The 25,026-nt window shown below is 45.5% G+C and overlaps 1 protein-coding gene across 11 annotated transcripts in view; it reads left to right on the top strand.

Annotated features, from left to right (window-relative positions):
* Nucleotides 1-23,757, top strand: part of LOC147110722 (uncharacterized) — a 72,769-nt gene extending 49,012 nt beyond the window's left edge. For 5 of the 11 annotated variants that reach the window (XM_086000963.1, XM_086000964.1, XM_086000962.1 and 2 more), the window contains 5 exons: nt 7,421-7,474; nt 16,498-16,561; nt 16,792-16,891; nt 17,715-17,774; nt 22,060-23,757. In XM_086000963.1, coding sequence (XP_085857089.1) covers nt 7,421-7,474; nt 16,498-16,561; nt 16,792-16,891; nt 17,715-17,757 — 261 coding nt within the window. In that variant the 3' untranslated portion in view covers nt 17,758-17,774; nt 22,060-23,757. Of the gene's footprint in view, nt 1-7,420; nt 7,475-16,497; nt 16,562-16,791; nt 16,892-17,714; nt 17,775-19,589; nt 19,756-22,059 lie in introns of all 11 variants that reach the window. The other 6 variants (XM_086000961.1, XM_086000965.1, XM_086000966.1 and 3 more) reach the window with 3 other exon arrangements.
* The last annotated feature ends 1,269 nt before the right edge of the window (nt 23,758-25,026 follow it).

The following is a 25,026-nucleotide window of genomic DNA, read 5'->3' as shown; positions in this document are numbered from 1 at the left end:
CAATGCCCTTTCCTCCATCATAAGGTCAGAAGTGGGGATGTTTGCTGATGATTGCACAGTGTTCAATTCCATTCACAACTCCTGAAATAATGAAGCAGTCCATGCCCACATGCAGCAAGACTGGACGACATTCAAGCTTGGGCTGATAAGTGGCAAGTAACATTTGCGCCACATAAGTGCCCGGCAATGACTCGCCAGCAAGAGAGAGTCTAACCCCTTGACATTCAACGGCATCACCGAATCCCCCACCATCAACATCCTTGGGGGGTCACCATTGACCAGAAACTTAACTGGACCAGCCACATGAAACTGTGGCAACAAGAGTAGGTCAGAAGCTAGGTATTCTGCAATGAGTGTCTCACCAAATTCTTTCCACCATCTACAAGGCACAAGTCAGGAGTGTGATGGAATACTCTCCACTTGCCTGGATGAGTGCAGCTCCAACAACACTCAAGAAGCTCGACACCATCCAGGACAAAGCAGCCCGCTTGATTGGCACCCCATCCACCACCTTAAACATTCACTCCCTGCACCATTGGCGCACCCTGGCTGCAGTGTGTACCATCTACAAGATGCACTGCAGCAACTCGCCATGGCTTCTTCGACAGCACCCCCCAAACCCGTGACCTCTACCACCTAGAAGGACAAGGGCAATAGGCGCATGGGAACACCGTCACCTCCAAGTTTCCCTCTATGTTGCACACCATCCTGACTTGGAAATATATCGCCGTTCCTTCATCGTCAGTGGGCCAAAATCCTGGAACTCCCTCCCTAATAGCACTATGGAGTACCTTTACCATACGGACTGCAGCGGTTCAAGAAGGCAGCTCATCGCCACCTTCTCAAGGCCAAGTAGGGATGGGCAATAAATGCTGGCCTTGCCAGTGACGCCCATATCCCATGAACGAATAAAAAAACCTTTCGTCTTTTGAGTCAGAAGGTTGTGGGTTGAAGCTCCTCTTCAGCAGTAAGCCAGGATGACACTTCAATGCAGTAACGAGGGAGTACTGCACTGTTGGAGGTGCTTTCTTTCAGATGATACATTGAACCGAAGTCCTATCTGCCCTCTCAGGTGGATGTAAAAGATCCCATGGTACTATTCGAAGGGACGTTCTCCTGGTGTCCTGGGCAACATTTATCTTTCAACCAACACAATTTAACAAATTACCTGGTCATTCAGCTCACTGCTGTTTGTGAGATATTTCTGTGCACAGATTAGCTGTTGTGTTTCCCAACATTACAAAGTGACTACACTACAAATGTACTTAATTGTCTGTGAAGCACTTTGGGACATTCTGAGATTCTGAAAGGCGCTATATAAATGCAAGTGCTTCATTTCTATCCCTGCTCCCCAGCAGCAGGTGGTTTCCTGCACCAGAAATTGTTTTAATCATTTATTGGTTTTGTTTGCACCATTTTGTGGTTTTGTTTTTATCACTACTTTCACAATCCTTAGAGGTCCTTAGTTTCCACACTATTGTCTGGCATCATTTTGGATCGATGCATACCAGGCATTTGCCACCTGATCTAACCTTGGTTAAATCTAAGGCCACTGTTTACATAAGAACATAAGAAATAGGAGCAGGAGTAGGCTAATCAGCCCCTCGAGCCTGTTCCACCATTCAATAAGATCATGGCTGATCTGATCCTAACCTCAAATCTACTATCACTCTACATCCCTCCTGAACCCATGTGATCTCCTGGGAGAGGCGAAAAACCAGATAAAAAACCCAATGGCCAATTTGGGAGAAAAAATCTGGGAAATTCCTCTCCGACCCATCTAGGCGATCGAAACTCGTCCAGGAGATCACTCTGTCCCTATAATTTCTACAGTACTTACCTTCTGTAAAAGGTGATCTCCACCCCAGCCAGGAACAGGAATAGAACCATCTCCTGAAATCTAACACAGAATTAGAACACAAGAAGTAGGAGCAGAACCAGGCTACACGGCCCCTGGGCCCACTCCGCCGCCCACAGGGCCATGACCGTTCCGAACCTAGACTCATGTCCAATTTCCTGCCCGCTCCCCGTAACCCCTAATTCCCTTTACTTCTAGGAAACTGTCTATTTCTGTTTTAAATTTATTTAATGATGTAGCTTCCACAGCTTCCTGGAGCAGCAAATTCCACAGACCCACTACCCTCTGAGTGAAGAAGTTTCTCCTCATCTCAGTTTTGAAAGAGCAGCCCCTTATTCTAAGATTATGCCCCCTAGTTCTAGTTTCACCCATCATTGGGAACATCCTCACCGCATCCACCCGATCAAGCCCCTTCACAATCTTATATGTTTCAATAAGATCGCCTCCGATTCTTCTGAACTCCAATGAGTAGAGTCCCAATCTACTCAACCTCTCCTCATATGTCCATCCCCTCATCCCCGGGATTAACCGAGTGAACCTTCTTTGTACTGACTCGAGAGCAAGTATGTCTTTTCTTAAGTATGGACACCAAAACTGTATGCAGTATTCCAGGTGCGGTCTCGCCAATACCTTGTACAACTGCAACAATACCTCCCTGTTTTTATATTCTATCCCCTAGCAATAAAAGCCAACATTCCATTGGCCTTCTTCATCACTTGCTGCACCTGCATACTAACTTTTTGAGTTTCGTGCACCAAGACCCCCAGATCCCTTTCTACTACAGTACTTTCCAGTTTCTTGCCATTAAGATAATAACTTGCTCTACGATTTTTCCTGCCAAAGTGCATAACCTCACACTTTCCAGTATTGTATTCCATCTGCCAAATCTCTGCCCACTTACTTAGCCTGTCTATGTCCCTTTGCAGGTTTTTTATGTCCTCCTCACTCACTACTTTCCCTCCCATCTTTGTATCATCTGCAAACTTTTGATATGTTACACTCGGTCCCCTCCTCCAAATCGTTAATATAGATTGTAAAGAGTTGGGGACCCAGCACTGACCCCTGCGGAACACCACTAGTTACCGATTGCCAGTCTGAGAATGGACCATTTATCCCAACTCTGCTTTCTGTTAGATAGCCAATCCTCTACCCATGCCAGAATATTACCCCCAATCCCGTGATTTTTTATCTTGAGCAATAATCTTTTGTGTGGCACCTTGTCAAATGCCTTTTGGAAGTCTAAATACACTACGTCCACTGGTTCCCCTTTATCCACCCTGTATGTTACTTCCTCAAAGAACTCAAGCAAATTTGTCAAACATGACTTCCCCTTCATAAAACCATGCTGACTTTGTCCTATTAAATTATGTTTATCCAAATGTCCCGTTACTGTCTCCTTAATAATGGACTCTAACATTTTACCAACCACAGATGTTAGGCTAATAGGTCTATAGTTTCCAGCCTTCTGCCTACTACCCTTTTTAAATAAGGGTGTTACATTAGCAGTTTTCCAATCTGCCGGGACCTTTGCTGAGTCCAGGGAGTTTTGGAAAATTATTACCAATGCATCCATAATCCCTACCGCCACTTTTCTCAAGACCCCAGGATGTAAGCCATCAGGTCCAGGGGATTTATCCGCCTTGAGTCCCATTATTTTACCAAGTACCACTTCCTTAGTGATTTTAATCGTATTTAGTTCCTCCCCCCCCTAGAGCCCCCTGTTTGTCCAGTGTTGGGATATTCTTAGTGTCATCTACCGTAAAGACTGATACAAAATATTTGTTCAGCGTTTTTGCCATCTCCATGTTGCCCACCATTAATTTCCCGGTCTCATCCTCTAAGGGACCAACATTTACTTTAGCCACCCTTTTTCTTTTTATATAACTATAGAAACTTTTGCTATCTGTTTTTATATTTTTTGCTAATTTACTTTCATAATCTATCTTCCCTTTCTTAATCAATCTTAGTTATTTTTTGCTGTCTTTTAAAGACTTCCCAATCTTCTATCCTCCCACTAGATTTAGCTACCTTATATGCCCTTGTTTTTAGTCGGATACTATCCTTAATTACTTTACTTAGCCACGGATGGCTATCTTTTCTTTTACACCCTTTTTTCCTCAGTGGAATATATTTTTTTTGGAAGTTGTAAAATAACTCCTTAAATATACACCACTGATCATGTACCGTCTTACCCTTTAATCTATTTTCCCAGTCCACTCTAATCAATTCCGCTCTCATACCTTCATAGTCTCCTTTATTCAAGCTCAGCACGCTTGTTTGAGATCCAACCTTCTCACCCTCTAATTGAATATGGAATTCAACCATGTTATGGTCACTCATTCCAAGGGGATCCTTTACTCGGACATTTTTTATTAATCCTGTCTCATTATACAGGACCAAATCTAAGGTTGCTTGCCCCCCTGGTCGGTTCAGTTACATACTGCTCAAGAAACCCATCCCTAATACACTCAATGAACTCATCCTCAAAGCTGCCATGCCCAATTTGATTTGTCCAGTTAATATGATAGTTAAAATCCCCCATAATTATAGCTGTTCCCTTATTACAAGCCTCAACTATTTCCTGATTAATACTCCGTCCAACTGAGTTGCAACTGTTCGGAGGCCTATAGACTACGCCCACTGGTGTTTTTTTCCCCTTATTATTTCTTATCTCCACCCAAACTCTTTCACTATCCTGATCCTTTAACCCAATATCATTTCTCTGCATTACAGTGATTCCTTCCTTTATTAACATAGCCACCCCACCTCCCCTTCCTGCCTGTCCTTCCTGATTGTTAAATAACCTGGTATGTTTAATTCCCAGTCATGGTCACCCTGCAGCCATGTTTCTGTAATGGCCACAAGATCATACCCATATGTAGTTATTTGTGCCGTTAACTCGTCCATTTTGTTACGAATGCTACGTGCATTCAGATAAAGAACTTTCAAATATGTTTTGTGACACTTAGTTCCTGCTTTTTCCCCTTTTACTACTTTACCTTTTACTCCATACCTTCTGTCCCTTCCTGACACGTTCTGTTTTTTAATTCCCCCACTGCTACCTAAGTCTATGACCTTCTCCATTGTCATTTTTATTATTTGCTCTCTAGAAATCTCCCCCCCCACTAATTAGTTTAAAGCCCTCTCTACAGCCCTAGTTATATGATTCGCCAGGATTCTAGTCCCAACACTGGCCAAGTGAAGTCCGTCCCAACGGAACAGCTCCCTCCTGTCCCAGTACTGGTGCCAGTGTCCCAAGAAGCAAAACCCATTTTTCCCACACCAGTCTTGGAGCCACGCATTTAACTCTCTAATTTTATTTATCCTAGCCAAATTCGCTCGTGGCTCAGGTAATAATCCAGAGATTATTACCCTTGAGGTTCTGTTTTTTAATTTGACCCCTAGCTGTTCATACTCCTTTAACAGAACCTTCTTCCTTGTCCTATCTACGTCGTTTGTACCAACATGGACCACGAGAACTGGATCCTCCCCCTGCCACTCCAAGTTTCTTTCCAGCCCAGAAGAGATGTCCTTAACCCTGGCACCGGGCAGGCAACACAGCCTTCGGGACTCCCGCTCTCGACTGCAGAGAACCCTATCTATCCCCCTAATGATACTATCCCCTACCACTACAACATTTCTTTTTACTCCCCCCACTTGAATGGCCCCCTGTTCCACGGTGCTGTGGCCAGGTTGCTCATCCTCCCTGCAGTCCCCACTCCCGCCCTCACAGGGAGTAAGAATCTCAAACTTGTTTGACAAGAGCAAGGGCTGCGGCTCCTTCAACACTACCTCCTGGATCCCTGTACCTGCCTCACTCATAGTCACACCGTCCTGTCCCTGACCACGGACTACATCTGAATTAATTAATTTCATAGGCGTGACTACCTCCTGAAACATAGAGTCCAGGTACTTCTCCCCCTCCCTGATGTGTCACAGTGTCTGAAGCTCGGTCTCAAGCACCTCAATACGGAGCCGGAGTTCCTCTAGCAGCAAACACTTGTCGCAAGTGTAATCACCGTGAGCCTCAATGGGGTCCACTGGCTCCCACATCTCGCAACAGTAACACATCACCTGCTCCATTCTATGTAATTAATTAAATTTCTTATTATTAGTTATGAAACCCTCTGCCTGGATATAGATGATAATATCACACCACTATTTAATAGGACTTACCAACTTAAAGGTATAAAAGAGAAGGAAGAGAACCTACCAACCAGCTGATCACCAACCTCCCTTTTGAATGCTGTCTGTGGGGCCTGTTAGGTTGATTCGTCTCGCTGCTCCGCTTCTGCAGTGCTGTCTAAGCCTGGGAGTAGGGAACAAAACAGAGCAAAAACAGCCCCTCACCTCCCACTTGCCTGAACTCTCCCACTTACCAAACTCTCGCTCCACTCAATGCCACTGCACTCAGCGCTGCCACACTAGTCCCGCCCCTTTTTATACCCGGATTCTACTTCCGGTTTAAACTCCCCAGCAGCTTAATTTACACTAAAAAATTAAACTCACTTCAAATAATTAACTTTTTAACTCACTAAAATTCACTAAATACACTTAAATGACTTTTCTCCCACTTACCAAACTCGCTCCACTCAATGCCACCGCATTTCTGGTAGATTCTGTTTTTAAAATTTGCAGAGTGAAATAGAGATGTATTTGTGATACTTGTCTCTTGCCTCCTGACATTCTATGACATCTGTTGTGAAGATCTACTACTCAGGCACCCAGTCACTGCAAGGGAGTTTTGGCCTCCAGAATGCCCAAGCTTGACTTAAGGTGGCTCAAGGGCTGCTTGGTCCTACTTTCCTAAAATTCAATTTTCTTTGCATTGTAGTCACTCTCGCTCTCGGCTGTCAAAAATGCTGACTTATGTTTATGGTAGGAGTTTTACTTGATAATTCATTTTCAATGAACAATAAGGTATAAATTACATCCTATACTGTAGCAGTGTTTGGGAGTTTTACTGAAGACTGTGACAAACCATTTAAAAAAAATAAGAGCAAGAATGAGAAAGCCTGCAGATTTGATCTCTTAAGATGTTTTGACCTGAGATTGTCCACATGATCTTCCCACCTGTGCCATATAAAGACACCTCCCCTGGCTTGACATGTTTATTCTTTTCCCCATTATCTGTGGTGCACTCTTTCCTTCTCTCTAGAAAGAGCATTAGGCCTATCAATGCCCATTTCATTCGCCACATTAGCTCTTTATCTTTTTAATATCAGCCATTTCTCCATTTGGAACATGGGCCCATTCTACCTATGTGAAGTGATTTAGCTTATAGGGCATATTCACTGAACTTATACTCACAACAAGTCAGTAGGCTACAGCACTGTTTTCCCAATACTCCGACAAGCCCTCGCTTCAAGCAAGGCTCTGGTAGGAATGCAGAATTGGTTATATGTGAAGAATTACTTTTCATTTAGAAAAATAATCAGTTTTTCCAACTAATAAGGCAAAATTAGAACATCTAAAGGTTTCAAACACAGGGTCAAGTGCTCCATGGTTTATATGGTTGGTATTTTTCTGCCTGTCGTTGAAGCAGTTTTGTTCATTGCCCAGGCCAAGATCGAACCCTCAGAGCAGGTAGACCCTCGGAGACACGGTGGAGGAGAAGTAAGATTTTTTTAATTATCACAAGACCTTGCTAGATTTTTCAAGCTGGGTTTGCCCTTTTGGAGAGTTCTATCTCAAAGTTGGAGGTCTCTTTTTAGGAGCTTTAAGAAGTTATTGGTTTAGACTTTTGTAAGGTTCTTCACCATGATTGTGGAATAAATGGGAGTGTTGTAACAACATGGATTAATGGCTCTCTGTCAAGGCCAAAGCAAGCTGTCTGTACTGGGTCTACTATGCCAGCTTGGACCTACCCATGCTTCCCCTGTAGTTGACTCGGCCATCTGTCAGTTTCATAACAAGCGTGGCAAGAAATCTGTGGCCCTGAAAAAGGGGTCCAAGCAGCAGGACTTTCAGTTCTTTCAACGGGCTGCAATCCAGAAGTGTTTGCTTTCATGTACATTTGGCAAGAACTTTGCATCTTCAGAACTCGAGGTCCTGTGTTTGATGAGGACACCTCATGTGCCTGTCAAAGAACCCCCTCTCCTGTTGATGAAAGGTTTCCCTGGACTGTTTTATTCGCGTTAAATATCAAACTAATAAAACTACGGAGATTAACATGAAACAGAAGGATACTTATGACAAAAGTCAGGTTTATATAATAATGTAGAGAACCAAGCCGAGTACATAAAGTACAGAGGAGAACTGAAAAATGAAGTAAAAGGAGCAGAGAGAGTATGAGAATAGATAAGCGGGTAACATAAAAAGGAACCTAAAAGTATTTTAGAAACATAATAAATAGTAAAAGGAGGGTGGGGGGCTGATTATGGTCCAAAAAGGAGATGATCTTGTGGAGGCAGAGGGCATTGTTGAGGTACTAAATGAGTACTTGTATCTGTCTTCACTAGAGAAAAGGATGCTGCCAATGACACAGTAAAGGAGGAGGTAGTAGAGATATTGGATAGTATAAAAATAGATAAAGAGGAATTGCAGAGGCTCTGGCCACAATCTTGACATGAAACTCAGAAATGCAGTAAACAATGAGGAGAATAGTAATAGACTTCAGAAGGACATAGACAGATTGGTGAAATGGGCAGACACATGACAGCTGAAATTTAATGCAGATGTGTGAAGTGAGACATTTTGAATGGTACAACATTAAAGTGGATGCAGGAACAAAGATCTAGGGGTATATGTACACAAATCTTTGAAAGTGGCAGGACAAGTAGAGAAGGCTGTTTAAAAAAAAACGTGGGATCCTTGGCTTTATAAATCGAGGCATAGGTCCTGATTTTAACTCCAGGTGGATTCCCCGCACAGGCCTGAGTTAAAATTACAGTTGAGTCTCCATGACGTCACCAGCCGCGCCATGCATATGTAAAGAAGAATCCTGTGGGCTCCAGGTGCATGTCCTTGCTTCCTGCTCAGGAGAGCAGGTTAAAATTGCAGATGTTATGATCATGGCGGCTTTCGGACAGGTAAGAGCCAGGGAGGGCGATTTTAACTGCCCACCTGCCAAGTTTCTGCTGAGCGAGTAGGGTTAAAATCACCACCATAGAGTACAAAGCAAGGAAGTTATGCTAAACCTTTATAAAACACTGGTTAGGCCCCAGCTGCAGTATTGTGGCCAATTCTGGGCACCACACTTTTGGAAGGATGTCAAGGCCTTAGAGAGGGTGCAGGAGATTTACTAGAATGGTACCAGGGACGAGGGACTTCAGTTACGTGGAGAAGCTGGGGTTGTTCTCCTATGAGTAGGGAAGGTTATGGGGGGATTTGATACAGGTGTTCAAAATCATGAATGGATTTGATAAGAGTATATAAGGTGAAACTGTTTCCAGTAGCAGAAGGGTCAGTTACCAGAGGACACAGATTTAAGGTAATTGGCAAAAGAACCAGAGGTGACATGAGGATTTTTTTTTACACAGTGAGTTGTTGTGATTTGGAATGCGCTACCTGAAAGGGTGGTGGAAGCAGAGTCAATAGCAACCTTCAAAAGGAAATTAGATAAATACTTGGGTGAAAATTTTGAAGGACTATGGGGAAAGAGCAAGGGAGTGAGATTAATTGGATAGCTCTTCCAAAGAGCTGGCACAGGCACGATGGGCTGAATGTCTTCCTTCTGTACCGTATTTTGCATCTGTCTTCACAGTAGAAGACGCAAAAAGCATACCAAAAATGGTGGGGAACCAAGGGTTTAATGAGGGTGAGGAACTTAACATAATTAATATAAGTAGAGAAAAGGTACTAGAGAAACTAATGGGACTGACGGCCTACATCCTAGGGTTCTAAAAGAGGTGGCTGAAGAGATAGTGGATGCATTGGTTTTGATCTTCCAAAATTCCTTAGATTCTAGAATGGTCCCACCGGATTGGAAGGTCGCAAATGTAACACCACTATTCAAGAAAGGAGGGAGAGAAAAAACAGTGAACTGCAGGCCAGTTAGCCTGATATCAGTCGTCGGGAAAATGCTGGAATCCATTGTTAAGGAAGTGGTGTCAGGGCACTTAGAAAATCATAATATGATTAGGCAGAGTCAGTATGGTTTTATGAAAGGGAAATCATGTTTGACAAATTGTGGTAAACCACTGTTTGTATTCCACTCTGGACATGCCTGGACATGCCTCGGCTGACTCCTCCCACAAGTCCTAGTATAAAGGTGACTGCTCCCCAGCCCTTTGTATTCTGGACCGGTCGACCACTCGAGGCAGACCTTCATTCTTTTGTTAATAAAAGCCTTTAGTTACTCTCTTAACTCTCAGTCTTTTATGAGTAATTGATAGCGCATCAATTTTATTAACAAAATTTTTATAATGGAGAAGATCCTCACACCAGCATGCCTGGACTTAGATCACCGGGAGGCAGACTCATCCACCAAGTTTACTCACTGGCTTAAGTGTTTCGAAAAATTCCTGACCGCCTCCGCAGCAATCAAATCGGACGAGGACAAACTGGATGTCCTGACCTCCAAAGTGAACCACCGAGTGTACTCGGTCATCCAAGACGCAACCTCGTACGCGGACGCTATCAAGCTCCTCAAGGACCAGTACACGCGCCCAGTGAACGAAGTGTACGCCAGGCACCTTCTGGGGAGTCGTAAACAACAACCTGGGGAATCGACCGTGGAATACCTTCAGGCACTGTCTGTGCTTGGCCGGGCCTGTGGTTGTAAGGATGTAAAGGCCGCCGTGTACACAGAGGAACTTATCCGGGACGCTTTTGTAGCGGGCCACAGATCCAATTACACCCGACAGCGACTGTTGGAGCAGAGTGACCTCGACCTCAACAAGGCCTCTGAACTCACACTATCATTGGATGCAGCCTACCGGGGCATGGATGCCTACTCCTCTGCACCATGGACGCTGCGGGGAATGACAGCCTGGGACACGGTAGGACCGCCTCATAGCGCCGTGCCACCCCAGCCACATCCCAGTAACGGCCCAACTACCGCAGCAGTGTCCCAAAGCCAGACAGCAGTGCCCCAAGGCCAGAAATGCTACTTCTGTGGCCAGGCAAAACACCCCAGAGCGCGCTGCCCGGCGAAAAACGCGATCTGCTCGGGCTGCGGGAAGAAGGGACACTACGCTAGCGTCTGCAGGGCCAAAGCCACCCCGAACCCCAGCAGCGCCACGTGTGGGCTATGCGGGCCGCCATCTTGGGCCTCCCCGGCCATGTGCGAACCACCGGTACAGCAGCCATTTTGGACGCCTCCAGCCACATGGGGATCATGGACGCCGCCATCTTGGACGACAGCCGGAACGCAGCAGGCCCCCAACACCGCCTCATCTGATACACCGACCCCTACGCTGGCATCCGTTACACTGGACCAAGCGAGACCGCACCAGCTGGCCAGTTCCACAATGGACATTAAGGTAAATGGTCACGATACAATCTGCCTTTTTGACTCTGGGAGCACGGAGAGCTTCATCCACCCCGACACGGTGCGGCGTTGCTCTCTCCCAGTCCTGCCTGCGCACCAGCGGATTTCTATGGCCTCCGAGTCCCAGTCGGCGGACATCGGCGGCTACTGCATGGTGACACTTGTAGTAGACGGGACTGTGTACGATCATTTTAAACTTCTGGTCCTGCCCGACCTCTGCGCTGCCGTCCTGCTGGGGTTAGATTTTCAGTGCCACCTTAAAAGTGTTACGATGGCGTACGGTGGACCCCTACCCCCACTCACAGTCCGCAGCCAGCAGCTTCCAAATTGCCCGCCGCGCACCAGGTGCAACCTCTCCACACTCAGAGTCACCCCCCCCACCACTGTTTGCTAACCTCACCCCCGACTGTAAGCCCATCGCCACAAAGAGCAGGCGATACAGTGCCGGGGACAGGGTTTTCATTAAAACCGAAGTGGAGCGGCTCCTGAAGGAAGGGATTATTGAGCGCAGCACCAGCCCCTGGCGAGCCCAGGTCGTGGTCGTTAAGACCGGCGAGAAGCAGCGCCTGGTCATCAACTACAGCCAGACAATAAATCGCTACACCCTGCTGGACGCCTACCCACTCCCCCGCATAGCTGATATGGTCAACCAGATCGCGCAGTACCGCGTCTTCTCGACCATTGACCTGAAATCAGCGTACCACCAGCTCCCTATCCGCCCTGAGGACCGCCAGTATACTGCCTTTGAGGCAAACGGCCGCCTCTATCACTTCCTTAGGGTTCCCTTTGGCGTCAACAACGGGGTCTCCATCTTCCAAAGGGAGATGGACCGGATGGTAGATCAAAATGCGTTGCAGGCCACTTTCCCATATCTGGACAATGTGACCATCTGTGGCCGTGACTTGCAGGACCATGACGCAAACCTCGAAAAATTCCTCCGCACTGCCCAACTCCTGAACCTGACATATAACAAGGAGAAGTGCATATTCCGCACAAACCGCCTCGCCATCCTTGGCTGTGTTGTGGAACACGGAGTCATCGGCCCCGACCCCGACCGGATGCGTCCCCTTATGGAACTCCCACTGCCCCACTGCTTCAAGGCCCTGAAGAGGTGCCTAGGGTTTTTCTCCTATTACGCCCAGTGGGTCCCCTACTATGCGGACAAGGCCCGTCCGCTGATCAAGTCCACCTCTTTTCCCTTGACGGCAGAGGCCCGCTTAGCCTTCCACCGTATCAAGGAGGACATTGCCAAAGCCACCATGCACGCAGTGGACGAATCCATCCCCTTCCAGGTGGAAAGCGACACGTCCGACTTTGCCCTGGCCGCTACCCTCAATCAGGCGGGGAGACCCGTGGCCTTCTTTTCACGAACCCTCCAAGGCCCGGAGACCAGACACTCTGCTGTTGAGAAGGAGGCCCAGGCGATTGTGGAGGCTGTGCGTCATTGGAGGCACTACCTGGCCAGAAAATGATTTACCCTGCTCACTGACCAGCGTTCAGTTGCTTTCATGTTTAACAACAAGCAGAGGGGCAAAATCAAAAATGACAAGATCTTGAGGTGGAGAATCGAACTTTCCACCTACAATTACGAGATCTTGTACCGGCCCGGGAAGCTCAATGAACCCCCGGATGCGCTATCGCGTGGCACCTGCGCCAGCGCGCAGATCGATAGACTGCGGGCCCTTCACAATGACCTCTGCCACCCGGGGGTCACCAGGTTCTTCCACTTCATCAAGGCCCGCAACCTGCCTTACTCTATTGAGGAGGTCAGGACCATGACCAGGAACTGCCAAGTCTGCGCTGAGTGCAAACCGCACTTTTATAGACCAGACAGGGCCCACCTGATAAAAGCCACTCGCCCCTTCGAGCACCTGAGCGTTGATTTTAAAGGGCCTCTCCCCTCCTCCGACCGCAATGTGTACTTCCTCAATATTATTGATGAGTACTCCCGTTTCCCGTTCGCCATCCCCTGCCCGGACATGACCAGTGCCACGGTCATTAAATGTCTGAACGACCTCTTCACCCTGTTCGGTTTCCCCAGCTATATCCATAGCGACCGGGGCTCATCGTTTATGAGTGACGAACTCCGTCAGTACCTGCTAACTAGGGGTATTGCCACAAGCAGGACCACCAGTTACAACCCCCGGGGGAACGGACAGGTGGAAAGAGAAAATGCGACAGTTTGGAAGGCCGCCCTGCTAGCCTTAAAGTCTAGGGGCCTTCCAACCTCCCGCTGGCAGGATGTGCTCCCCGATGCGCTCCACTCTATTCGGTCACTGCTCTGCACTGCCACTAACGCCACCCCTCATGAGAAAATGTTTGTCTTCCCAAGGAAGTCCACATCGGGGACATCGCTACCGCCATGGCTGACGTCCCCAGGGCCGGTCCTACTGAGAAGACACGTGAGGACCCATAAAACGGACCCCCTGGTCGAGAGGGTCGACCTCCTCCACGCCAACCCCCAGTATGCTTACATTGCATACCCGGACGGGCGGGAGGACACAGTCTCCATAAGAGACCTTGCACCCTCGGGGGCCGCAGTAACCCACTACTCACTACCACCCCCCCCCCCCCACGATCCGATATCCAGCCCCAGCAGACGGCAGGCCTGGGCCCCGCGACCCGCTCGACATCTACGAGGGCGACACGCCGGTGCCACAGCCTACGCAGGACTCGACGCCGGAAGCTCCACTACCCCTGCCGTCGCCACGCCGATCACAGCGGCAGACAAGACCTCCGGAGAGACTCCAATACACTTAACTTTTAATACACTTCACCCCGCCGGACTCAATTTTAAACAAGGGGTGAATGTGGTAAACCACAGTTTGTATTCCACTGTGTACATGCCTGGACATGCCTCGGCTGACTCCTCCCACAAGTCCTAGTATAAAGGTGACTGCTCCCCAGCCCTTTGTATTCTGGACCGGTCGACCACTCGAGGCAGACCTTCATTCTTTTGTTAATAAAAGCCTTTAGTTACTCTCTTAACTCTCAGTCTTTTATGAGTAATTGATAGCGCATCACAAATGTATTAGTTTTTTGAGGGTGTAACTAGCAGGGAAGATAAAGGGGAACCAGTGGATGTAATATATTTGGATTTCCAAAAGGCATTCGATAAGGTGCCACATAAAAGATTATTACACAAGATTAGGGCTCACGGGGTTGGGGGTAATATAGTAGCATGGATAGAGGATTGGTTAACGGACAGAAAACAGAGTAGGGATAAACTGATTTTTTTCAGGTTGGCAGGCTGTAACTAGTGGGGTGCTGCAGAGATCAGTGTTGGGGCCTCAGTTATTTACAATCTATATTAATGACCTAGATGAAGGGACCGAATGTAATGTATCCAAGTTTGCTGATGATACAAAGCTAGGTGGGACAGTAAGCTGTGAGGAGAACACAGAGTCTGCAAAGGGATGTAGATAGACTAAGTGAGTGGGCAGTAAGGTGGCAGATGGAGTATAATATAGGGAAATGTGAGGTTATTCACTTTGGTAGGAAGAATAGAAAAACATATTTTTTAAATGGTGAGAAACTTTCAAATGTTGGTGTTCAGAGAGATCTGGGTGTCCTCGTGGAAGCAACACAGAAAGCTAGCATGCAGGTATAGCAAGCAATAAGGAAGGCAAATGGCATGTTGGCCTTTATTTCAAGGGGGTTGGAGTATAAGAGTAAGGAAGTCTTGCTACAATTGTACAGGGCCTTGGTGAGACCACACCTGGAGTACTGTGCACAGTTTTGGTCTCCTCATCTAAGGAAGGATATACTTGCCTTGGAGGCGGTGCAACAAAGGTTCACTAGATTGATTCCTGGGATGAGGGGGCTGTCCTATGATGAGAGATTGTGTAGAATGGGCCTATACTCTCTGGAGTTTAGAAGAATGAGAGGTGATCTCATTGAAACATACAAGATTCTGAAGGGGATTGACAGGGTAGATGCTGAGAGGTGGTTTCCCCTGGCTGGAGTGTCTAGAACTAGGAGGCATAGTCTCAGGATAAGGGGTCGGAGATGAGGAGGAATTTCTTCACTCAGAGTTGTGAATCTTTGGAATTCTCTGCCCCAGAGGGCTGTGCATGCTGGGTCTTTGAGTGTATTCAAGGCTGAGATAGATTTTTGGACTCTAGGGGAATCAAGGGATATGGAGATCGGGTGAGAGAGTGGAGTTCAGGTCAATGATCAGCCATGATCTTATTGAATGGCGGAGCAGGTGTGAGGGGCCGTATGGCCTGCTCCTGCTCTTATTTCTTAAGTTCTTATGTATCGTACTGTGATTCTCCTGCTTAGATCTAACTATCAGTAACAAAATATATCAGGTTGATCAGTTAAATGTGGGTGAGCATCTCGGGAGTAGTTACCATAATATGATACGGTTTACGTTTTACATAGCAAGAGAAAAAGTTAATACGAAAACAAAGATACCAAATTGAAATAGGGCAGAATTGAGGAAAATGCCGAGTGACCTAGTGGACATGGAAAGAAGTTGGCACACAGGGCTGTCGATCAATAATGGGATATTTTTAAAAAGCAGATTTCAAAGATGCAGAATAAATATATACCATCAAAAAGGAGATTACTTCAAGTTTCAGGATGCTTTAAATAAATAAAGAGATTAGAAACAAAGTAAAATTTGAAAAAGAGGGCCTATGGGGTGTTTGGATAATAATCAAAATAAGAGAGACTATGAGAAAATAAGGAAAGCACGAGGGAGCATCATGAGGGAATCTCAAAAATTATTATAAGGAATAGGCAAGAAAGTGGCAGATGGAGTTCAATGTCATTAATTATGGAGTGGTACATTTTGGTTACAAAAATAAAAAGAATTATACTTTGAATGGTGTGTCCAACTTTAGGGCAGAGGAGTTTGTATGCCCTGAATTGAGGTTAAACTTTTGAAAGTGACATGGTCCGTTTGAGGGATGATGATGATATTAACATCTCTGGATAGATAAAGAATTTTGTATGAAGAATTAAATAACTAATCATTGACTCATGCCTAACATGCTCACTCAGACTCTTGAATATCCAAGTTCAAATATATCTGAATAGATCACTTAAACCTGATCTTTGAGTTTCATTTCTCTTGGCCAAGTAGCTGGGATGGGGGAGAGAGTGCATGTAATGCTGCTTTGTGTAAAAGTAAAGAAGATGGAACTACACTGAATCAAATAGCAATCTCGCATTATAAGCACAATCTTTGTTTTTGTAGGGGAGAGAAATTCTGGAGCATCCACCTGCAACTAGTGCAACACAGAATATAATGGAACAGATTGGTGAGTCAGAGTAAATACCGCAACACTAGACCTTCCAGTGTGATTTAATATACCAATAATATATCATCTTTAAAAGTGCATAGAACTCTCAATGTATTTTGTAAGCAAGTAATGTAACTTTCTTTGGTGCATGAGTCTGGGTTGCATGGTAGACTAGATCACTAGAACATGCGCTTCTATCTGGGAGCTGGAAGAAAATCTAATGCAGTTTCACATTTATGTCTTACCAGAGCAAGCTGTCCAGGAGACACTAGATCACAACAGGGAGCACTCGGAATTTATTCGAGTCAGACGGGCACCACCTGCTCCACGGCTTGAAACTCCGCCTCGGTAAGGGACTGCAGCTCACAAATGCTAGCCATTCGCTCACCTATCATCCTACAGTTTTGAGCGAATTATAACTGGAGCCCTTTGTAATGGCAGAATGCTCCACTACTGGGCAGTGGGCAAAACTTCTCTACAGTTGCAGGGACGATTTCCTCTGTACACGATAGAGACAATTCTGTAACCTGGCATTCCCAGCTGTGTGTCCAAATCACGGCTGCCCACCTGCAATTTCCCACGGCCCACTCCCTGTGTATGGCCGCTCTCTGCAAGTGTCACTCCCTGAGAGCTACTCCCTCCCATTGTGCGCCATGCCCTGTCACTTTGTGGAATCATCCCTTGTGCAAAATGAAATCATAAACATATTTTATAAACAGCGCATTTATGATTTCTTTGTATGTAGCGTACTGAGGCACTTGCCCACCTTCTGGAAGGAGATTTTGAGGGTAAATGCACTTTGAAGGTGTAAACTCGAAGAAAGTTGGAGACTTTTTTAGATATCTCCAAATCTGCCATTTTCTTGCTTTGTCGGAGACCCCTTCCTGAGTTATTTGGCTGCGGTCAACTCTGGAGTCTTCAGCGAGCTGTGACTGTGAAGGTAAGCTGTTTCTTTCAACAGAGCCAGCAGGATGGAAGGTGTTTTGTTTTTATTGCTTGTCTTTTTGTCTTGTACCTGGGAAAATTTCTATCTCTAATATAAAAAATGGTGTGCATGAAATGTTCAGTGCCCCAAATAAAGAGTTGAAGATTGAGGCAGAGGTGGGTTCTTGGTGTGATTGTACATTCTGGGATTTTGTTCCTTTTTGTTGAAGTGCTCTGTCTTTCACAGGGATGATGTGCTGCAGTCCAGAAGCCTGCATTCCTCTGACTAGATTTGGCTCAGTCTGGGGTAAGTTCCATTGCCAAACAGGCAGCCGAATGCAATATATTCAGCTCTTTATTCAGGACCTAGCAATATTATCTGGAGGAAGTTCACAGGTTTCCTCGCAAAGAAGAGGGCCCGGACTGGCTGAATTTGTGTTCAAACCCACAATTAATGCTCAGTTTAGCTTAATACAAACTTCCATTTCATCTTCTGTGTACCATTGGAACTGCCATCTGAACATGACACTTGGCTAGATACAAGTGCAGGGGTTTGACAAATGTTTGCTTTTATCTGGATCCAGGCAGTAAATGAAGACAGTCCTGTCTGTGGAGCTCTCTGCCTTGTATACAGCAGTTTAAATGCAGAGTTCCTCATCCACACTACATTTGTACCCTGGTTGTCAGTGTAAGGTCCTGAGTGCTGTTCTAGTAAGTGGAACATATACCTCTTGTTCCTAGTCACACTTTGGTCAGAGCAGAAGACTTTAGCAAGGTAAACAATGGGGCTTCAGCAGCACATCTCCACGTGGAGGTATGTATCAGAGCTATTTTCCCACAGATTTACCACCAAATTGAATCTCAAATTCTCACTGAGCAATTTTAAGCACATACATAGGAACATAGCAAAGTACGGCACCAGAAAAGACTGCTGTCCAGCTGGTTGGCAGACAGGAAGCAAAGAGTTGGAATAAACGGGTCTTTTTCCGAGTGGCAGGCAGTGACTAGTGGGGTACCGCAGGGATTGTGCTAGGACCCCAGCTATTCATCACAATATATATTAATGATCTAGACAAGGGAACTAGATGTAATATCTCCAAGTTTGCAGACAACACAAAGCTGGGTGGGCGTGTGTGCTGTGAGGAGGATGCCGAGAAACTCCAGTATGATTTGGACAGGTTGGGTGATATGGCAGATGCGGTATAATGTGGATAAATGCGAGGTTATCCACTTTAGTGGCAAAAACAGGAAGGCAGATTATTATCTGAATGGCAATAGATTGGGAGAAGGGGAAGTGCAACGAGACCTGGGTGTCCTTGTGCACCAGTCGCTGAAGGTAAGCATGCAGGTGCAGCAGGCGGTTAAGAAGGCAAATGGTATGTTGGCCTTCATAGCGAGAGGATTCGAGTACATGAGCAAGGATGTCTTGCTGCAGTTGTATAGGGCCTTGGTGAGACCACACTTGAGTATTGTGTGCCGTTTTGGTCGCCTTATCTGAGGAAGGATGTTCTTGCCATGGAGGGAATGCAGCGAAAATTCACCAGACTGATACCTGGGATGGCAGGAATGACGTATGAGGAGAGATTGGGTCGATTGGGCTTATATTTGCTAGAGTTTGGTAGAATGAGAGGGGATCTCATTGAAACTTATAAAATTCTAACAGGACTAGACCGACTGGATGCAGGAAGGATGTTCCCGATGGCAGGGGAGTCCAGAACCAGGGGTCACAGTCTAAAGATAAGGGGTAAGCCATTTAGGACAGAGATGAGGAGGATTTCTTCACCCAGAGAGTGGTGAACCTGTGGAATTCTCTACCACAAAGTTGAGGCCAATTCATTAAATATATTCAAGAAGGAGTTAGATATATTTCTTAAGGCTAAAGGGATCAAGGGATATGGGGAGAAAGCAGGGACAGGGTACTGAATTTGGATGATCAGCCATGATCTCATTAAATGGCGGAGCAGGCTCGAGGGGTCGAATGGCCTACTCCTGCTCCTATCTTCTATGTTTCTATGACCAGTCCCAAAAACTTAATACCCCACAATTGCTCACTCCCTCAAATATGAAAGTGAGGTGAGTTGCCCACATCTTTTCTGATGCTTGTCTGTCTTGTTCTCTCCAGGAAATGCCTCAGTCCAAAGCACATGGGCAGGTGATGCTCCCACGCTGCTTGGGAGGCCATGCATACCTCCCGACTTCTGATCTGCTAAACCATGGGAAATGAAGCTGGGACTCGGGGCAAAAACTGAACACGTTGATATTTGATTTTACATTTTTTGGGGGCTAGTGTGAGTACTTTTTCTGACATGGAGGTTTTGTGTGTGAAGTATAGTGCATTCCTCCTGACACCAACCTTGGCCTGTGAATCATTGAAAGTTTCAGCACAGAAACAGACCATTAAGCCTTTCAAGTCTGCTACAGTTTTTCTTCACATGAGCTGCCTAGTCGAATCCCACTTTCCTGCTCACTTCTCATATCTTTGAATATTGTACTTTTTTCAGCAGCTATCATTCCCTTGTAAAAGAATTTATGGACTTGGCTTCAATGATAATTGTGGCAGAAAATTCCACATTCTAACCACTCTGCAAAGAATGTTTTTAACCTTTCTTGGGGCTGAGTCTAGTTATCATAGAATCATAGAAAGTTACAGCACGGAAGGAGGCCTTTTCGGCCCATCATGTCCGCGCTGGCCAACAAAGAGCTATCCAGCCTAATCCCACTTCCCAGCTCTTGATTCGTAGCCCTGCAGGTTAGAGCATCCCAAGTACACATCCAAGTACTTTTTAAATGTGGTTTGGGTTCCTGCCTCTACCACCCTTTCAGGCAGTGAGTTCCAGACCCCCACAACACTCTGGGTGAAGACATTTCACCTCAAATCCCCTCTAAACCTTCCACCAATTACTTTAATTCTGTGCCCCCTGGCTTTTGACCCCTCTGCTAAGGGAAATAGATCCTTTCTATCCACTTTATCTATGCCCCTCATAATTTTATACACCTCAATAAGGTCTCCCCTCAGCCTCCTCTGTTCCAAGGAAAACAGACCCAGCCTATCCAGTCTTTCCTCATAGCTAAGATTCTCTACTCCCGGCAACATCCTTGTAAATCTCCTCTGTACCCTCTCTAGTGCAATCACATCTTTCCTGTAATGTGGTGACCAGAACTGCACACAGTACTCTAGCTGAGGCCTAACTAGTGTTTTATACAGTTCAAGCATAACCCCCTGCTCTTGTATTCTATGCCACGGCTAATAAAGGCAAGCATTCCGTATGCCTTCTTAACCACCTTATCTACCTGGCCTGCTACCTTCAGGGATCTGTGGACATGCACTCCAAGGTCCCTCTGTTCCTCTACACTACTCAGTGTCCTACCATTTATTGTGTATTCCCTTTCCTTGTTAGCCCTCCCCAAATGCATTACCTCACACTTCGCCGGATTGAATTCCATTTGCCACTGTTCTGCCCACCTGACCAATTTATTGATATCTTCCTGCAGTCTACAGCTTCCTTCTTCAGTATCAACCACACAGCTGATTTTAGTATCATCTGCAAACTTCTTAATCATACCCCCTATATTCAAGTCTAGATCATTGATATATACTACAAAAAGCAAGGGACCTAGTACTGAGCCCTGCGGAACCCCACTGGAAACAGCCTTCCAGTCACAAAAACACCCATCAACCATTATCCTCTGCTTCCTGTCTCCGAGCCAGTTTTGAATCCAACTTGACACTTTGCCCTGGATCTCATGGGCTTTTAACTTCATGACCAGTCTGCCATGTGGAACCTCATCAAAAGCCTTGCTAAAATCCACTACCCTCATCTACCCTCCTTGTTACCTCCTCAAAAAATTCAATCAAGTTTGTCAGACACGACCTTCCCTTAACAAATCCATGCTGACTATCCTTGATTAATCCATGTCTTTCTAAATGAAGATTTATCCTGTCCTTCAGAATTCTTTCCAATAATTTTCCCACCACCGAGGATCAATATACAAATATTTGGATCTGACCATTGAATGGGTTGGATCTGAAAATGTGATTGTAAGGAGCTATTCAGGCCTGTGACCAATTCACCCTGTCAGTATAATAGTGAGTGGACTTACCATAGAGTTCAACAATTTCAGACTATAACTTCAGCCCCTGTATTTCCTTTTTTTCTCTCTTGTTTTCTCACATGGTAGCTGTTAATGATGCTGCCATCATCATTCACATCTCATCTAGTCATCTTTTGTTTCTTAACTTGTTCCATTACCTCTCCTTTTGCCTTGCACCATCATCCCTTTTGTCAGTCAATCTCTCCTGCCTTCCAGCCTATCACAGACCTTCCCTTTGTTCTTACCTCCCCTGCTCCCTGCCCCTGCTTAAAAATCTCTCCTCCCTAACCTTTTCCAGTTCTGACGAAGGGTCCCTGACTCTCAGCACTGGCTCTGTCTCTCTTCGATGCTGCCTGACCTGCTGAGTGTTTCCAGCATTTTCTGTTGTTATTTCAGATTTCCAGCATGCACAGTATTTTGCTATTGTAATAGTGAGTGGGTATATGGTGAAGGAGCTCAGGCACAGTAACACTGATCATCAGTCTGCTTTGCCCCTTTAGGTAACATGGTGGCTTTCGTGCTGTTGCTTCTACTTCTTGAGTGAACTTCGACCTTCGAGGGCTCTGAACGGGCAGGAGTTGCTGTCTTGCTTAGTTATCCCCGAACTTCATAGCTGCTGCTGGATTTGGGTCACCTTCCTATTTTAATTGATAATATTACAATTGAAAACAAGAACATGCATTTTTAAAGTGTTTGCTAGTATGTGTTTTATTTGATGCACCTTTGAACAGTCTTAACCTCCGGCAAGCTTGTGGTTCCACGCCACTTGTAGGTTATCCCACAAGCCTCAGCCCAGGATCTCTTTCTTCTGGCAGCTTTTACTGTGGGATTTTGTTTAATTTCAAATTGAAAAGTGAAGTGTTGGAATTTATATTTATGGCCGTTGCATAGTTTAATTGAAACGGAGGAAATTAGTCCCAAATAGCAAGTATAAATGATTTGTGTCAAATGCATTGAAGGTTTATACTGGATACGTGCTTACATGGCTATGCTTTATTGGTGGGATATCACATAGATTGGTGAAAGTTGTTTGCATGCTCCCCAAATTAATTCTTACAGGTGAGGCGCCTCCTGTATCTGGTTTCCTTTTCTATATTATCTCCCATTATCTATGTGTGACATGCAGTGAAAAATTCCAGTATTTTTGTAATCCGCAGTGATCCGCATGATCTTTGACCCCCAAGTAGTGTGATTTTTTTATTTAAAATTTCAACTTTTTATCAGAAGCCTTAAAAGTTAACTATCGATATATTTGTTAAACGGATTAATTTAATAATGTAGAAGCTTAAAGATGAGAATCAGCTGGACTGTAGGGTGATGCCATGTTGCAGCTCCCCCTGACTCAGTGTGGTACTGCCAGCTCCCCTGACTCCGTACCATACAGTTAGTTCCAAAATGCTCCAGCTGATTCTGGTGCTCAAGTTTATGTTTCTACATCTTAAAAAGTGCAATTTAACAAACAGATTTGATGACAGTGGCAAAGATTTTTGAAAACATATTTCCCATTGCTCATTGTGCTGGACAGTTATCTTATTGCAGCACTATTTATTCCCTGCTTGTCACCTCAACTGCTCTGTGACTTTATTTATCGGTGCTCATTAACTGCAGGCCTCATTTCTCTCCTTGCTCATTTTCTTTTTACACTATTTATCAATGACCTGAAACTGACTGGGAGTCAAATGCTTAGTTAGGTCTGTGCTGGGTGAGTTTGCTCCACTGCTGATTGCACTATGGGGAGGTCAGTGGTTCCAAAATACTAACCATCCAGTCCAACCAGCTTGAGTTGCATTGATGGGGAAGTCTGCAATTCACCTTGCCACACTGGGTCAACACTGAACAAGACTGCTGTCTGTGGCGAGTGCTCCGCCTATGTAACCGCTGTTGATTGTGTCAGATCATGATCAGTAGAGAAACCCACACACACTGGGGGGAATTTTCTGAGTTTGCGGAACCGGCAGGGAGTATCACTGACTGACATATTAAACATTCGGCCACATGCCTCCCCTGATTTTCTGTGCATATGGAAGAAAATTGTAGGCATCACATGCCTGAATATCCAATATCGAGTACCCCACCCCACTCCCGCCAGGTCCTGCGATCATCGTGCCATCTTGACCAGATACTGGAGTCGGTGGTATTGGAGCAGCCGATAAAGCAGAAAATGTGAGGAAAATAAATACATCTTTTAATAAAACTTTCCCAATCTGTTCTTTGTTTTTCTTTCACCCTACCTGCAGAAGTAAGTTGTAAATCACTGGATGATCTTCAGTTTCAGGATTGCTTATAACTGGCAGAATTATTCTCTACTTCGCAGAGTTAGTTTAAAGTAGAGTTTCCGATATCTGCCTACAACCTCCAGTTAGCGCAGTGGGTAAATTTAGATTGCAGTGTGATACCGAGCCATACAAACTAGGAAGGTGCCAGCTTCCATCTCTGTGCTGAGTTGGCTGATCTCATTTCCTAGTCATTTCTAGCATACTTACTGTGTAGGAATGACGCAGGAAGTTCTTTCGGCGAGGAAATTCAGGTGGAAGCCAATTCCACTGCTGATGTGCTTTTAAAACACTCCCCCAGAGTTCTCACACCTTTGGAGCCTTTGCACAATCCACCTGCTGAGTCTCCACTGGCCTCATTTGCATATGCCTGAGTGAGAGTCAATGATGAAACAGCTCCGAGGGCACGAAGTAATTAAGTTTGGGAAGCCCCTTCTGGCACATCAAAAGTATTTGCCTGCAAAATTACCACCTGCAACAAATGTATAACAAGTTTCCCCTGGCATTGTGTGGGCATTGTGTGTTATTTGCCCTGCAAGAAGATGGAGTTAATGAGGGTAACGCTAGTAGTTGAGTATGTACCAAGTGACATGGGAGAGCTGAAGTAAGAGATGAGGTATGTGGCTGTTAAAGTGGAGGACGGAGTTTTAGGGTTGTGCATATAATAATTGGTGTTAGAGGAGCTGTGTGGCTGTAGTGAAATATGCTGAGTTTCCACCCCCCAAAACCAGAGAGCGTTGTAAAGGGTTAGTTGTGTAACACAGAAACATAGAAGATAGGAGCAGGAGTAGGCCATTCGGCCCCTCGAGCCTGCTCCGCCATTCGATGAGATCATGGCTGATCATCCAAACTCAGTACCCCCTACCTGCCTTCTCCCCATATCCCTTGATACCTTTAGCTCTAAGAAATATATCTAACTCCTTCTTGAATATATAAAGACTTGGCCTCAACCGCCTTCTGTGGTAGAGAATTCCACAGGTTCACCACTCTCTGGGTGAAGAAATTCTTCCTCATCTCTGTCCTAAATGGCTTACCACTTATCCTTAGACTATGACCCCTGGTTCTGGACTCTCCGACTATCGGGAACATTCTACCTGCATCTAGTTTGTCCAGACCTGTCAGAATTTTATAAGTTTCAATGAGATCCCCTCTCATTCTTCTAAATTCCAGCGAGTATAATCCCAATCGACCCAA

This window comes from Somniosus microcephalus, chromosome 11, assembly GCF_052327205.1.
Source record: "Somniosus microcephalus isolate GS21.2 chromosome 11, FLI_Smic_1.0, whole genome shotgun sequence".
Classification (NCBI taxonomy): Eukaryota; Metazoa; Chordata; class Chondrichthyes; order Squaliformes; family Somniosidae; genus Somniosus; species Somniosus microcephalus.
Note: the sequence above shows the minus strand (reverse complement) of the source record. Positions and strands in the feature narration are given on the sequence as shown.